General features: G+C 62.3%; 2 protein-coding genes across 5 annotated transcripts; both read right to left on the bottom strand.

Annotated features, from left to right (window-relative positions):
- Positions 1–97: 97 nt before the first annotated feature.
- On the bottom strand, positions 98–5,666 carry LOC123349852 (organic solute transporter subunit alpha-like). Its single transcript, XM_044988093.1, has 7 exons — positions 5,551–5,666; positions 5,193–5,344; positions 4,907–4,980; positions 4,133–4,288; positions 3,167–3,278; positions 1,033–1,285; positions 98–885 (listed from the first exon to the last, which is right to left on the bottom strand). Exons 1-7 carry the CDS (start codon positions 5,615–5,617, stop codon positions 452–454), a joined length of 1,248 nt encoding a protein of 415 aa, XP_044844028.1. The 5' UTR covers positions 5,618–5,666; the 3' UTR covers positions 98–451.
- Positions 5,667–6,184: 518 nt separating this feature from the next.
- On the bottom strand, positions 6,185–16,055 carry LOC123349836 (protein-serine O-palmitoleoyltransferase porcupine-like). 4 transcript variants are annotated; one of them, XM_044988062.1, is made up of 13 exons: positions 15,775–16,055; positions 13,487–13,631; positions 12,770–12,962; positions 12,362–12,405; positions 11,904–12,085; positions 11,352–11,482; positions 9,553–9,678; positions 9,161–9,261; positions 8,728–8,804; positions 8,556–8,619; positions 8,149–8,234; positions 7,755–7,865; positions 6,185–7,336 (listed from the first exon to the last, which is right to left on the bottom strand). In XM_044988062.1, exons 1-13 carry the CDS (start codon positions 15,838–15,840, stop codon positions 7,235–7,237), a joined length of 1,428 nt encoding a protein of 475 aa, XP_044843997.1. In that variant the 5' UTR covers positions 15,841–16,055; the 3' UTR covers positions 6,185–7,234. The 4 variants fall into 4 exon arrangements, with proteins under 4 accessions (XP_044843997.1, XP_044843996.1, XP_044843998.1 ...); XM_044988061.1 differs by having other exon boundaries at positions 15,854–16,055; XM_044988063.1 differs by lacking the exon at positions 15,775–16,055 and adding an exon at positions 14,874–14,948 and having other exon boundaries at positions 6,186–7,336.
- Between the last annotated feature and the right edge of the window lie 73 nt (positions 16,056–16,128).

The raw sequence follows: 16,128 nt of genomic DNA, 5'->3' as shown, positions 1-16,128 counted from the left end.
CTTCGCCTGCCCTAGATGCAGCCGGGGAAACAGGGTCAGACACGATATTCATGAGAAATGCAGACCCCCCCCCCCCGAAATAACACAGGCGCCCCCCTCCCGCTCTGCCTCGCCGAGTGGCTCTTCCGGTGCGTCCTCTGGGAGGTCTCTGCTTAAAGACTTAGCAGCCGTGCTGGGTAGACAGAGAGGCCTCCCGCGACACAGCGCTTTCATATCCCCCACCATTCGTAAGAACAGGGGGTCCCTAGATCACCCCAATTATACAACAGCACTTAGCATTTGATCTCCAGCTCCTGCCTCATCCCCATTCTTTCTGGGGGTCAGCCAGCCCCCCCCATTCTCTTGGGAAGCGTCGCCTCCTGCCGTCTCCTGTAGCAGGGAGTTCCGCAGATTAACACCATCTGTCTTCTACCTCTGCCTGCTCCCTGCCCCATGTGGGGTGGGGTCCCGCTTATACCACGGTGACGTCAGGGGTGCCGGGTTGGTTCTGGACTCCGTTGGGATGGGCGTTGGTTTTCCTGGGGGGAGACCCATTCGCTGGGACCCCGGGACTCAGCTCTCCCATCTCGAGGGCCCCCGGGGGAGTTCCAGCTGGCCAGCCCTGGCCCAGCCCCCCGCCGGGTCGGGGGAAGCCGGGGCTGAAATGGAAGCGATCCAGCGGCGTGTGCTCGATTCGGCAGAGGCTCTCGTCGGGGGAGCAGCAGGGGTTGAGGCCTGTCAGGGAGGCGCTGTCCTCCCCAGCGCCTCTAGGGGGCGCCTGCGTCTGGGAGGCCTGGTTCCTGGTGCCGGTGGGGCTCTCCGGGCTGAGCTCGTCCCGTCGGAAACAGTAACGGGCGAAGAGGCTGATGAGGAACATCTCCACCACCAGGGAGTAGTAGTAGATAACTGGGAAGGGAGAGCGGCGAGGTTAGAACGGCGCCCCCTAGTGCCTGGCACTGGCTGCCAGGGGAGCGCGCCCCTTGCCCCCACCCTGCTCCCCGCAGCACGGCGCCCCCTAGCGCCGCCCCGGGGGATTGCTGCGGGCGGACTCACTCTGGGAGCGGGTATCGGCCGAGAGCGGAGGCTGGCAGGGAATGGCCCCCAGAGCCCCCATGGTCTCCAGGATGCCGCTCTGCAGGCCGCACACCACAAGGACCAGGATGATGCAGATGAACTTGGAGCCCAGGTTGTAGCCGGCCAGGGCCGGCTTGGTGGCCTTGTAGAAGAGCAGGTAGCCGTAGAAGGACAGCAGGGTAGAGATCCCGATGATGGCGTTGATGTAGGAGTTGGGGTTGGTGTAGCTCACCTGCGGGAGAGGCCGGGGGTCAGAAGATGGGGCTGGGTGGTCTGCCAGGCCCCCTCCCTCTGTAGGGTAACGCCCAGCCCCACGCCCAAGGGGAACGTCCAACCAGCTCACGGCCACACCCAAGGGGAACGCCCAACCAGCTCACTCCCACACCCAAGGGGAACGCCCAACCAGCTCACTCCCACACCCAAGGGGAACGCCCAACCAGCTCACTCCCACACCCAAGGGGAACGCCCAACCAGCTCACTCCCACACCCAAGGGGAACGCCCATCTTCAGCTCAACCCTACGCCCCAGATAACACAGAAACCTCCATCCAACCCCACCCCATGCGCAAGGATAATGCTCAACCCAACTCAGTGCCCCCGAGTAGTGCCCAGCACCCTGGGGCGAGCCTCAGCCCAACCTCCTGCCTAGGGAGAACACCCAAGCTCAACACAACCCCATGGCCAAGAGTAATGCCCAGCCTTGCCCAACGGCCACCGGTAAAGTCCAAGCTCGACCCAATGCCCAAGGAGAACGTTCAACCCATCCCAGTGTCTACGGGTAACATTCAGCCCAACCTTGAGGGTGATGCCCAATCTCTGCCCAACACCCAGGGGTAACGCTCAACCCAACTCTGACGGGTAATGCCCAAAGTCAGCTCAACCTGATGCCCAAGGTTAATGCCCAACCCAATACCCAAGGGTAGTGCCCAGCCTCAGTGCAATGCCCAAGGGTAATGCCCAACCTAACCCCCCTCCCCAAGGGTAATGCCCAACCTCAGCGCAATGCCCAAGGGTAATGCCCAACCTCAGTGCAATGCCCAAGGGTAATGCCCAACCTCAACCCAACCTAACCCCCGCTCCCGAAGGGTAATGCCCAACCTCAACCCAATCCCATGCCCAACCTCAACCCAACCTAACCCCCCTCCCCCAGGGTAATGCCCAACCTCAACCCAATCCCATGCCCAAGGGTAATGCCCAACCTCAACCCAACCTAACCCCCCTCCCCAAGGGTAATGCCCAACCTCAGCGCAATGCCCAAGGGTAATGCCCAATCTCAACCCAACCTAACCCCCGCTCCCCAAGGGTAATGCCCAACCTCAACCCAACCTCACCCCCTCCCCAAGGGTAATGCCCAACCTCAACCCAACCTAGCCCCCCTCCCCAAGGGTAATGCCCAACCTCAGCGCAATGCCCAAGGGTAATGCCCAATCTCAACCCAACCTAACCCCCGCTCCCCAAGGGTAATGCCCAACCTCAACCCAACCTAACCCCCTCCCCAAGGGTAATGCCCAACCTCAACCCAACCTAGCCCCCCTCCCCAAGGGTAATGCCCAACCTCACCCCCTCCCCAAGGGTAATGCCCAACCTCAACCCAACCTAACCCCCTCCCCAAGGGTAATGCCCAACCTCAACCCAACCTAACCCCCGCTCCCCAAGGGTAATGCCCAACCTCAACCCAACCTCACCCCCTCCCCAAGGGTAATGCCCAACCTCAACCCAATCCCATGCCCAAGGGTAATGCCCAACCTCAACCCAATCCCATGCCCAAGGGTAATGCCCAACCTCAACCCAATCCCATGCCCAAGGGTAATGCCCGGCCCAACCCAATGCCCAAGTGGAACAACCTCAGCCCAATGCTCTAGGGTAACATCCAACCCAATGCCCAAGGGTAACACCCAGCCTCAACCCAACCCCTAGGGTAACACCTGATGCTACACCCCTGGGTAACAGTTGACCCATCCCATCCTACACTCCATCTTCACACGCAACCCCAATGCTAAGCTGGTGTCGCCATTCCCTGCCCTCGGTGGATGAGTTACCCCCTCTACCCCGAGCGGTCTGCCCACCCCATGCCGGGGAGGGGGAGGGGACGACATGGGGCCAGAGCGACTCACATCACCGTAGTCGTACTTCTCGTCGGTCCAGAGGATGAGCGTGATGAAGAAGAGGATGGTCCTGATGATGGACAGCTGGTACACGGCCAGGGTCATCCAGCGCAGGTTGGACCTTGCGGGTGGGGAGCGGGTGAGACATGGGGGTGACCAGCCTAAGGGGACTCCCTAGATGGCAGCTCCACCTCCTCCACTCAGCCACAGGGCCCCAGAGCGAGAATGATGGTGCAGCCTAGTGGTTACGGCGCTGGGAGGTGGGTGGGAGACCCAGCGACCAGACCCCCTGCTCCAATGAGGGACCAGCTTAAATGGGAGAGACTGAGATGATCCATCTCCTCCTTGGGCTGCCTTGCCTGACTCGGGGAGAGAGGTCCCAGCCTTGTCGCAGCCCCGAATGGAGAAGGTAGGAATGTGGGTGGACCCGAGGTGTGCCTCAGTTTCCCTTCTTCATCTGGCTCCCGGTTGGGGGCAAAGGGGCTGATTTCTCCAAGGGGGGAGGCGGCAGAGCGGGTGTCCTGTACGCCAGTGGTGTTGGGCCAGGCAGGCAATTGGAAGAGACCATGGGAAAGGGGCTGAACGGGGGATCTCAGGGACGGGGAGAGCCGAGGAATCCAGGTGGAGCACTTGTTTCAATCTGTGTAAGGTGCTTGGAGATCTACTGATGACCCACGCTGGAGTCATCGATTCTAACCTAAAGGGGCCCATTGTGGCTCCGGGTTAGGGGGCTGGCACGTCAAACCCATGTGCCTCGGAACAACAGAAGAACCCGACCCACATGGGCTGGGCACGGAGGCCAGCCGGGCACGGGAACCCACCATGGCTGCGGCTGGAGACCCGGGCACAGCGGGGTGCTTGGCTTGCTGAGGTCTAAGGACCTGCCGGAAGCCGGGCGTCTGCTTGTGCCGCTACCTGGGGCACTGACTTGGCACCGAGCAGAGGGGTGCAGGGCAAGCAGGGCCGGGCACTTACCAGCTGGTGGAAATGTTGGGGAGGCAGCAGCAGCAGCAGCAGGGGAAGGGGTTTGGGGCCACGTGCTGACCCCGCAGGCGCTGGACCATGCGGGCCGAACCCCCAAAGAAATCGGTCACCAAGTCCAGGAATTTCCACAGGGTGATGGAGTGGTAGCTGCGGAGACGGGGCAGGCAAGGTGGCATTGAGATGCTGCTGATGCTGGGGTGGGACAGCTGGGGGAACCGCTGCACATAACGCTGCACAGGGATGGCTCGCCTGGTGCTGAGATGCAGCCACCTCTGGGGCGGGGCAGCCAGGGAACAGCTGCACATAACGCTGCACAGGGACGGCTCGCCTGGTGCTGAGATGCAGCCACCTCTGGGGCGGGGCAGCCAGGGAACAGCTGCACATAACGCTGCACAGGGACGGCTCGCCTGGTGCTGAGATGCAGCCACCTCTGGGGCGGGGCAGCCAGGGAACAGCTGCACATAACGCTGCACAGGGACGGCTCGCCTGGTGCTGAGATGCAGCCACCTCTGGGGTGGGGCAGCCAGGGAACAGCTGCACATAACGCTGCACAGGGACGGCTCGCCTGGTGCTGAGATGCAGCCACCTCTGGAGCGGGGCAGCCAGGGAACAGCCGCACATAACGCTGCACAGGGACGGCTCGCCTGGTGCTGAGATGCAGCCACCTCTGGGGCGGGGCAGCTGGGGAACAGCTGCACATAACGCTGCCTCACTATGCCCCTCCTCTTTAACTTAAGTCCCGCCCCCTGCTTCCCGGACACTCACATGTTCGCCACAAAGTTGCAGACGAAGGAGGATCGGGGGATGTACATGCCAATGAGGGACATGATGCTGAACACCTGAGGATGGAGCAGAGACCAGTGTCAGGGGAGCCCGGACTCCTGGGTTCCATCCCTAGCTCTGGGGAGGGAGTGGGGTCTAGTGGTTAGACCGGTGCGGGGCTGGGGGCCAGGACACCTGGGTTCACTCCCAGCTCTGGGAGGGGAGTGGGGTCTGGTGGTGAGAGCGGGGGGGCTGGGAGCCCGGACTCCTGGGTTCTCTCCTGCCTTACCGGGTAGACCCCCAGGATCCAGAGGGAGAGGCTGGTTCTGCGGGAGGCGCCCAGGCGGCGTAGAAAGAAGCCCGTCTGCTCCAGGAACAGGCCCAGCTGCACCAGGCCCAGGGCCGTGGGAATGAGGAAGATCCATAGCTGGGCTTGGAACACTGGGGAGTGGGGGGGCGAAGGCAGAGAGAGGGGGGAGGGGTGAGCCTGAGCCCCACAGTGCTCCTGCTCCCCCCAAGTGCCCTCCCTGGGCTGACCCCTCCCCCAGGGAGTCCCCCTCCATTCGGGCCTGATTCCCCCCCCCGTGGCTGCATGCTCCCCCGCCCTCCACTCTGGTCCTCGGGGCGCCCGGACGCCTGGGTCCCACCTTGGAAGATCTCGGAGGACAGGGGGAACTGGCCGCTGTGGTGGGTGCAGTTTTGGGGCCGCGCCATTTCAACCCTCCCCTCTCTTCAGACACCACCCGGCGTCCTTGATTCTCTGTTTCCAGCTTCCGCTGCCCCCACCCCCGCAAGGAAGGAACCTTCCTCATTAGTCACCATATTAATTAATCATTGACCCAGCCCAGGTGTGAGCGCCAGGTAACGGGGTCCAAGTCCGGCTTCCTCCCCTTGCTGGGCAGCGGCGAACGGTTCGGTGGCTGAGGCCTGTGGAACTCTCTGCCACTAGACGGCGAGCTCCCAACTCCTGGGTTCTAGCCCCAGCCCTGGGAGGGGAGCGGGGTCGAGCGGGTTACTCTAGCACCTGGCATGATGGGGCTCTGCTCTCAGTGGGGGTGTCTGTCTGGCACAATGGAGGCCCCCCCAATCTCAGTCTGGTGGGGAGATATGGGGGGGCCGGGCAGCCCCCATTGCAACAGGGGACCTGATCCTGGTGATAATGCAAAGTATTAATAATGACGCATGAATGGGTGCAAAAGGCTTGAGTTTGAAATGAGAAGCCCCACCATCGATTAACGACGCGTTACTATTAAAGCGTGAATGGCTCATTAAGCAATCCAGCCAGCAGGAGGCAGTGTGGTTCTGCGCACACATGGGTTTTATTATTTATTTTACAGGTAACAAATCCGACACTTGGGAGTTTTCTGTTTAAAAAAATCCCTTTTTCTAAGCTAAGTACAGTACGTTCCTGTCCCCCACCCTTGGCAGGTTCGGGGGTTGGGGGGATGGGGGTAGCAGCTGTAACTCGGGCCATATAAACTCACAGAGTTCTTGGTCGTGCAGGTCCTAGAGGGGACGCTGCATGGGGAGGAGTTCTGGGCGGGGGCCGGGGTGTGTCCTTCCTTGGGTGGCAGTGTCCCTTTTCTCTCTGCTGCGACAACAGGGTGGGATGGGAATCGACCACAGAGATCTCGGTCCTCCAGTTCCTAGAGAGGACCAGGGCACGGTGAATGGAGTGTGTGTGGTCATTCTCCATGGTGTCTGTTCTCTCACTCTGCTCCTACAACATGGTGGTAGGCGTGGGAGCCAAACTGACCATAGAAATCTCGGTCCTCCAGTTCCTAGAGAGGACCAGGACATGTTATATAGGTGGGGGGGGATGCACTAATAGAGGCCGCTCTCTATGGTGTCTGTTCTCTCCATTCAAACAACACAGGGGGAGCCATGGGGGCTGAATCAACTATAGAGATCTCAGTCCTCCAGTTCCTAGAGAGGACCAGGTCGTATTGTTTCAGTGGGGGAGATGCACAGATAGAGGTCACTCTCTATGGTGTCTGTTCCCCCTCTCTGCACCTATAAGATGGTGGCAGAAGTGGGATCCGGATCCATCGTACAGTTCTTGGCCGTCCAGTTCACTTCAAGGCAGGGAGAGGTTAATGGCTGGCCAGTGAGCAGGGGACAGGGACTGTGATTCCCCATGGGGCCACTAGCCCCCCCACCCAGTCCCTGATGCCCATCACCTCCTGCCCATGCCTTGGGGCCAGAGGCCCCAGCTGAAGCCCACCAGCTCTTGAGGTTGTGTCCGATGGTCTCAGTAGGGGCTGTGGGAGGTACAGTCAGATCACACCAGGACACCCCCCACCTCCCGGTGTCTCTGTGTCCCAGTCCAGCTCAGCCGATGAGGCGGTAGAAGACCCAGCAGCCGAAGGTGACCCAGTGGCTGGCCCAGCTCAGCTCCGACCACTTGTAGATGGTGTAGGACATGCTGTAACCCTGCGGCAGAGAGAGACGCTACAGTTGGGGGCAGGAACGCCTGTGTTCTGGGGTGCTGGGGGACAGTCGGGAGCCCAGTGGGTTGGGTTGGGCCGCCTGTGACTCATTTACAGCTGAGAGTTAGGAGGGTAGGAACAACTGTCCCTGTGGTGACAAGGTCAGATCCCATCAAAGCAGGGACTGAGGTACAGTAAAAAATCTGGACGGGAGGGATGCCTGTTCCCTGGGGTTAAGTGACATACAATCAGAGAGCAGGAGGCTGGGCTGCCTGTTCTTGGGGGTGACCGAGATACAGTTGGATCCCAGTTGGGTAGGGGGGCCTGTTTCCTGGGATGACTGAGGTACAGTTGGAGATCAGGAGGGTAGGGCTGCCTGTTTCTGCTGATGACTGATGTACAGTCGGACTTCACCGCCCTACCTGCTCCTCTACGGTGTCGTCAGCGTCGATGTCGAAGAGTGAGCCCAAGTAGGCCAGGTGGAAGACAGCCAGAGCGCCGAAAAGCAGGTTCAGCAGCCGAACCCAGAGATTCTGCGGGAGAAAGATCCCAGTTCAGAGACCCCCACCCATGTCCTTCCCTTCCAATCCCCTACCAACCTCAGGGAGACCTCTGTCACCCTGCACTCACCTCCTGCCTAAGGATAGAACCCAGGAGTCCTGGCTCCCAGCCCCCCTGCTCTAACCACTAGACCCCACTCCCCTCCCAGAGCCGGGAAGAGAACCCAGGAGTCCTAGCTCCCAGCCCCCCCGGCTCTAACCCACTAGACCCCACTCTGCTCCCAGAGCTGGGGATTGAACCCAGGTGTGGGCTCACCGTGTTATGGCGGTGGGGACAGCCGGGCGGGCAGCGCTTGGAGAGGAGACAGGCGTCAAAGATGACAGAGAGGCGCTTCCGGAGGACTTGGGAGAAAAGAAAGACGTGAGAGCAGGACACTGGCCCTGGAGATTGAGGAGAATCCCCCTGGGGTGTGTGTGACAGTACGGGGCATAGGACACACTTCGCTGCACAGTGTCTGTGTCCCTGCTACCCCCTAGAGGAGGGGATGGGCCCTGCTCTGTGTGGGTGTGTGTATTTACCCCCCTCCCCCCGCACAGATCATGCTGTCACACAACCCCTCCAAAGGCAGACGGAGAATCCCCCTCAGGCAGGGAGCACTACGGGGCATAGGCCACACAGCCGCCAGCTCTTCAAGGGCCCGTCCGGGCCCCAGGGAAACTTACCATGCTCCACGTAGGTGATGAATCCCAGAGAGAGCAGCACGGCAGCCAGGTGGAAGCTGAGTCCCTGGGGTTGGGGATGAGGAGGAGAGGGGGAGACATCAGCCAGTGGCCAGCCGGGGGGGGGGGGCTGCTCCCCCATTTGCCCCCCTCTCCCCAACCCCCCCAAACTTACATGCAGGAGGGCGCTGGCGGCGTACGTGACAATGACAGCGGAGAAAGTCCCCAGTTGCAGGCTGTTCTTAAAGACATCTGCAAGGAAACACCGTGTGTGTGTAAATCTACCAAACTGCCCCGCTCCCCACAGCGCCCCCTGCTGGGAGAGACCAGGGATGGAATAGCCAGGAGATTCCCCCCCCCCCGCGCCCCACAGCGCCCCCTGCTGGGAGAGATCTGGGATGGAATAGCCAGGAGATTCCCCCCCCCCCCCCGCACCCCACAGCGCCCCCTGCTGGGAGAGATCTGGGATGGAATAGCCAGGAGATTCCCCCCCTCCCCCGCACCCCACAGCGCCCCCTGCTGGGAGAGATCAGGGATGGAATAGCCAGGAGCTCCCCCCACAGCCAGCTCCTGCCCCGCTCCCCCCAGCGCCCCCTAGTGGAACTTACAGGAGTTGAGCCAACTGGACATGGGCAGGTTCCAGCTGGTGACGACTTCCACCATCGACCGGGGCAGCTCGACATTCAAGGGTCGGGACACCGTCAGGTCCCTGCCAGGAGAGAGAGAGTGAGCAGTCAGGACGCCTGGGTTCTCTCCCCAGCCCTGGGAAGGGGGTGGGGTCTAGTGCTTAGAGCAGAGGGGCTGGGGGCCAGGACTCCTGGAGTCTCTCCCTGGCTCGGGGGGGGAGGGGGAAAAAAGTGTGGCCTAGTGGTTAGAGTAGGGTGGCTTGGGGCCAGGACTCCTGGGTTCTCTCCCCAGCTCTAGGAGGGGAGTGGTGTCTAGTGGTTAGAGCAGGGTGGCTGGGGGCCAGGACGCCTGGGTTCTCTCCCCCGCTACTCACCATTTGAGGTTGTCCTTCTCCTCGGTGAATCCCGCCCCAGCCAGCGTGGCCGTGGCCTCGGAGAGGAATCCCACAAAGTAGCTGCTGAAGTGGAAGGAGATGGCGCTTTCGTAGGCCCGGAGCCACCTGCGTAGGTTGGGAGGATGGGGGTCAGCCCACGGGAACCCTGCTCCCAGAGAGGGGCAGGGCCCGGCTCCCACCGCGGCCGGCCTCCCACTCACCTCACTGCCAAGCCCCTGGGCGGTGTGGGCAGAGGCAGATCCCGGGAAATTCAAGGAGAAACTATCAGGTGGAGAACCAGGGGGCCATGCAGGGAGCGAGCCGGCCACCGAGTCACAGAGCGAGGCAGCCACGGAGCGAGCTGGCCACCGAGTCACGGAGCGAGGCAGCCACGGAGCAAGCCAGCCATGGGGGCACACAGTGAGTAACTCAGGGAGCTAGCCACCGAGCCATGGGAGAAGCCACGGGGCCAGCCATGGGGGCACGCAGCGAGTGACTCAGGGAGCTAGTCACCGAGCCACGGGAGAAGCCACGGGGCCACGGAGCCAGCCATGGGGGCACGCAGTGAGTGACTCAGGGAGCTAGCCACCGAGCCATGGGAGAAGGCACGGAGCCAGCCATGGGGGCACGCAGCGAGTGACTCAGGGAGCTAGCCACGAGCCACGGGAGAAGCCACGGGGCCAGCCAGCGAGTGACTCAGGGAGCTAGCCGCCAAGCCACAGGAGAAGCCACGGGGCCACGGAGCCAGCCATGGCTGAGTCACTGAGAACCACAGACCTCCGAGCGAATGCAGCTGCGGGCCGTGGCAGCCGGGCAGTGAACCCTGGCCAGAGATCCAGGACCTCAGTGCCGGGGGTGGGCGGCAAATGAGCCGCTGCGGCAACAAGCCAGCTGCAGGACGGCAAGGCCAGAGGGCGAGCGAGTCATGGAGCGAGGGGGCCGATGGGCCGTGGCTCGGAGGAGCCGTTCGCCAAGCCGCGGCGCGACCCGCGAGCGAACCCCCAACCCGGCGCACGCCAGGGCTGCCGTTACCTGGCCTTGCGCTTCCTCCTGAGGCCGGCGGGATCCCGGGCAAGGAGCGGGAGCACAGAGCGAAGGGGAAAGGAGTGAGAAACAGAGAGCGACGGAGACCGACGCTGGCCTGGGGGCCGCTCTCAGTCGCAGCGGCAGCGAGGCGCCTCTCGCTGGGGGCAGAGGGGTGATGCTGGGCATCGGAGGGGGCAGCAAGGGGATCAAGGTACCGGTGGAAAAGTGAAGGAGGAGTGAGGTCTAGTGGTTAGAGCAGGGGAGGGCTGGGAGACAGGACTGATGGATTCTATTCTCGGCTAGGGGAAGGGAGTGGGGGGTCTAATGGATTAGAGCAGCTGGGGCAGGGAGCCAGGACTCCTGGGTTCTCTCCCCGGTTCTGGGAGGAGAGTGGGGTCGGGGGGGGGGGGCTGGGAGCTCGGACTCCTGGGTTCTCTCCCTGGCTCAGTTAGGGGAGGGGGGGTCTAGAGGGTTAGAGCAGGGGGGCTGAGAGCCAGGACTCCTGGGTTCTCTCCCCGGCTCTGGGAGGAGAGTGGGGTCGGGGGGGGGGGGCTGGGAGCTCGGACTCCTGGGTTCTCTCCCTGGCTCAGTTAGGGGAGGGGGGGTCTAGTGGGTTAGAGCAGGGGGGCTGAGAGCCAGGACTCCTGGGTTCTCTCCAGCTGGGGCCTTGAGGACACTGGGAGGATCCTGCAGCAGCGGAGGGGGAGGGAGCAGGAGGTCGTGGGGTCTAACCCCTGTTCCCTAGGGTGGGGGGAGGGGACGCACACACTCACTTCCTGAGCTGCCGGTAGCCGTAGAGCGGGATGAAGTAGGAGAACAGGTAGGGGGCGACGCAGGTGGAGACGAGGAGGCAGATGATGGAGAGGAGGAGGCTCCGGGACACCTTCCGCAGCCAGGGGAGGCTCTGCGGGGCGAAGGGCCACTTAGCAAGCGTGTCCCGTCGTGTACCCCCCGCCCCGAGCCAGCCAGTCCCCGCCCTGGGGGCACAGGGGAGCCGGCGCCCCCTGGAGGGGACAGGCCCCTGCCCCATTCCCCACCCCGAGCCAGCCAGTCCCCGCCCTGGGGGCACAGGGGAGCCGGCGCCCCCTGGAGGGGACAGGCCCCTGCCCCATTCCCCGCCCCGAGCCAGCCAGTCCCCGCCCTGGGGGCACAGGGGAGCCGGCGCCCCCTGGAGGGGACAGGTCCCTGCCCCATTCCCCACCCCGAGCCAGCCAGTCCCTGCCCTGGGGGGAGCCGGCGCCCGCTAAAGGGGACAGGCCGCCAGGCGCAGTCCCGGGTGTCCCCACCAGGGGCGCTGTTCCCCCTCCCCACACCCTGACTCTCACCAGGGCCCGGCTCTCCACCGCCTGGAGGTAGCTGCGGAAGCGGCTCCAGGGCCCGAAGATGGCCGTGCCCACAAAGTAGATGTAGCCCATGAACTCCACGGGGGAGGGGACGGCCAGGAGCTCCCCTCGGTCCAGGTCGAAGCCCAGGGACACGGCCTTCATCGCCACAATCATCTGGGCCCCTGCCACGGAGAGAGAGACAGGTGGGGGGTGGGGTACCCTGGGACTACAGGGGAGAGAACCCAGGAGTCCTCGCTCCCAGCCCCCCCTGCTCTAACCACTAGACCCCACTCCCCTCCCAGAGCTGGGGATAGAACCCAGGTGTCCTGACGCCCCACCCCCTCCGCCAGCCAGCCCGCCTTGCCCTGGGGGTGGATGGGAGCCGGCGTCCCCTAGATAGGAATGGCCCCGTGTCCCAGTCCCAGTGGGGGCCCCGTGTCCCAGTCCCAGAGTCTCACCTCTCATTTTATGCCAGGTCACGGTATCCACCATGTGCATCTCCCTGCCGGAGAGAAGGACGGAGACTGTATCAGAGAGAGGAACTAATGGGGTGGGTGGGGATCTCCCTGTGAGATCAGCTGATCTCCAGCCCCCCAGCCAAGGGCTGGCACCCCACCCCAGGGCTGCCTTCCACCCAAGTCTTCCCACTTCTCCTCCCACTCGCTAGACTCGGCTGGGGTCCCTATGGGGAGCTGCGGGGTCTCACCTGGCTTCAGGGACCCCTCACTCTCATGGGTCCGGCCTTCCCCTTTCCATGGATCATGCACCCCCCTCTCACCACGCACCCACCTCCACCCAGAAGGTCTTTGCAGACCAGAATCCCTCTGTGCCCCTTCCCAGGCCCAGCCCGCCCCCCCAGGCCTCACCCCATGAGGAGGTAGATGAGGATGGTGATGGAGAGGAATACCCCACGGTGGGCCGAGTGCCGGCACAGGAAGAGAACCAGGTAGCAGAGCAGGCTGAGCAGCACCACCCAGACCATCTGCAGCTGGAAGAAGTGGTGGAGGGCGTAGAACCCCCCCACCACCGTGCTGAGGTGCTTGGCATAGCCGGGCAGAGCTGGGGGAGGGGGGACATGGAGTTGTGGTGGGGACACTTCCATCCATCCAACTGTCCATCCGTCCAACCCACGAACCCACCTTCCATACACCCATCCCACCAACCAGCCCTCCATGCGTCCAACCCACCTTCCATCCCACCAACCAGTCCTCCATGTATTCAACCCACCAATCAACCTTCCATCCATCCATCCCTCCAACCAGCCCTCCATGCGTCCAACCCACCAACCTACCTTCCATCCCACCAACCAGCCCTCCATGCGTCCAACCCACCAACCTACCTTCCATCCCACCAACCAGCCCTCCATGCGTCCAACCCACCAACCTACCTTCCATCCCACCAACCAGCCCTCCATGCGTCCAACCCACCAACCTACCATCCATCCCACCAACCAGCCCTCCATGCGTCCAACCCACCAACCTACCATCCATCCCACCAACCAACCCTCCATGCGTCCAACCCACCATCCATCCCACCAACCAACCCTCCCTGCAGTCTTCCATCCATCCCTGCCACCTGCTTACGCAGCCTCCAGAGCAGCCGGCATGCCAGGCAGATGAGCAGAAGGAGCCAGATCTGCTCCAGCCCCTGCTGGGCAGTGGGTATCATGCAGCCCTGCAGCAGCTGCTGGTAGAACTCCTGGCGGGTGAAAGTGGCCATTGCCAGGGCCTGAAAGACACGGGAGGGGTGGGGGAGTCAAGGAGAACCAGGATGGACAGGAGCTGCTGGAGAGGACATGGAGCCGAAAAAGCCAAGACATATTGGCATGTTTGATTGTCTGGCTTCATGGATGGATGTGTGGATGGTTGATGAATGGCTGGTTAGATGAATGTGTGGATGGTTGGATGGTTGGATGAATGGATGGTTAATGAATGGATGGATGTGTGGATGGTTAGATGGTTAATGAATGGATGGTTGGATGGTTAATGAATGGATGGATGTGTGGATGGTTAGATGGTTAATGAATGGATGGTTGGATGGTTAATGAATGGATGGATGTGTGGACGGTTAGATGAAAGGTCCTATCTCAGCACAGGGGGCTGGACTTGGTGACTTCCCAAGATCCCTTCCAGCCTGACATTACAATGATTTTATCCATCCATCCACCCTGCACCACCCCCTACCTATGCACCTATCTACCCATCCCTCTACACACCCTTCTATCGATCCATCCATCCCCCTACACACCCCTCTATCGATCCATCCATCTCCATTACACCCCCACTGATCCATCTGTCCCCATATACACCCCTTTATCTATCCATCCATCTCCATAAACATCCATCTGTCATTCCATCCATCCATCCCTCCCTCCCCATATGTACCCATCTCTCTCTCCATCTATCCATCCATCCATCTCCATACACTTATCTATCTATCTTCCCAAATCCTAGCACACTGATCTATCTGTTTTCCAGGATTCACATAGCTCAACCAGGGCCTGATCCAGCCTGGGACCCATGGAGTCCGGGGCACCGCTGGGCCACAGGGGGGTGGTAGGGTGAGGGTGGAAGGGGGGTAGTATTGAATGAGTGGAATGCACATCACCCCAACTTGAGAACTAGGAACGCTGTGGGGAGGCAGGCTCCCCCCCCCCAGCAACATGTCTTGATAACCCCCCTCGCCCCCCAAGTAAGAAGCCTGGGAGACCGGCAATGACATCCAGATGTGGCCAGAGGCGGCCAGGGGTGGGATTCCCCCTCTGCAGCCACACTGGTCCCTGCATCCAGATGTGGTGGGAATGGGGGGGTCGCCTAAACAGCTGCACTGGTGGCTGGATCCAGATGTGGCGGGAATGGCGGGGGTCGCCTAAACAGCTGCACTGGTGGCTGAATCCAGATGTGGGGGAGAGGGGGGGGGTCTCCCTGCTCTCCCCTCCCTCCAGCTGTGGCTCGCGCGGGGCCCTGGTACCTTTGCTGCGAGCCTCTCCCTCCAGGTCCGTCTGTCCCCGCGCGGCCCGTCCTGCGGCCCGGCTCTCCCGGGGGGAGGGGGAGGGGGAGGGGGAGCTAATCCCCTTTAAATTTGGGGGCGGGGAGGATCGGCGCAGCCTCCTATGGGAAGGGGAGACGGCTCGGCTCGGCCAATCGGGAGCCGGATGGGATGAGACGGGGCGGGCGATCAAGACAGCCAATGGATGCCCTCTAGCTCCAGAGCTGGGAGCCGGGACTCCTGGGTTCCCTCCCTGGCTTTGGGAGGGGAGTGGGGGCAGGACTCCTGGGTTCTCTCGGCAGCTCTGGGAAGGGAGGGGTCTGGTGGTTAGAGCCGGGGGCTGGGAGCCAGGACTCCTGGGTTCTCTCCCTGGCTCTGGGAGGGGAGTGAGGGCAGGACTCCTGGGTTCTCTCGGCAGCTCTGGGAAGGGAGGGGTCTGGTGGTTAGAGCCGGGGGCTGGGAGCTAGGACTTCTGGGTTCTCTCCCTGGCTCTGGGAGGGGAGTGGGGTCTGGTGGTTAGAGCGGGGGGGCTGGGAGCCAGGACTCCTGGGTTCTCTCCCTGGCTCTGGGAGGGGAGTGGGGGCTAGTAGATTAGAGCTGGGGGGGGGGTCTATATTTTAGGTACTTCTCTGTCCCCCATTGCTACAGTATCTGAGCACCTCACAGTCACTTGACACCTTAACCCTGGGCGGCAGGACAGTGCCCTATGTCCGTTCTGAAGTTGGGAAGCACAGAGAAAGGAGGGCCCGCCCTGCGAAAGGTGGCAGGGAACCCAGGAGACCTGCCCCTTGTGGTTTGCACTGATCTGACTTTAGCTAGCATTAAACAAGGTTTAGGGCAGCTGGGGAACAGCTGCATATAACGCTGCATGGGGAGGGCTCACCTGGCTCTGAGATGCAGCCACCTCTGGGGTGGGGCAGCTGGGGAACAGCCGCATATAACGCCACATGGGCAGGGCTCACCTGGCACTGAGGGGCAGCCAGGGAACAGCTACGCATAATGCAACACGGGGCTGGCTTGTCCAGTGCTGAGATGCAGCCATCTCTGGGGCAGGGGAGCTGGGGAACAGCGGCAATCCCTCTACCAGCTGGGTTAAGGCCCCACCCCTGGGGAGAAGCTCCTCCCCCACGGTGAGTATAAGTCCCTCCCATGGACCCAGGGCACCTGTCAGGGGGCCTCACCCTTGCCTTTGAAACTAAGCCCCGCCCTCCAGCCACAGGCTCCTCCCCTGATGAGC

Source organism: Mauremys mutica, chromosome 15, assembly GCF_020497125.1.
Source record: "Mauremys mutica isolate MM-2020 ecotype Southern chromosome 15, ASM2049712v1, whole genome shotgun sequence".
NCBI lineage: Eukaryota > Metazoa > Chordata > Testudines > Geoemydidae > Mauremys > Mauremys mutica.
This window is presented reverse-complemented; position numbering and strand designations above follow the sequence as displayed.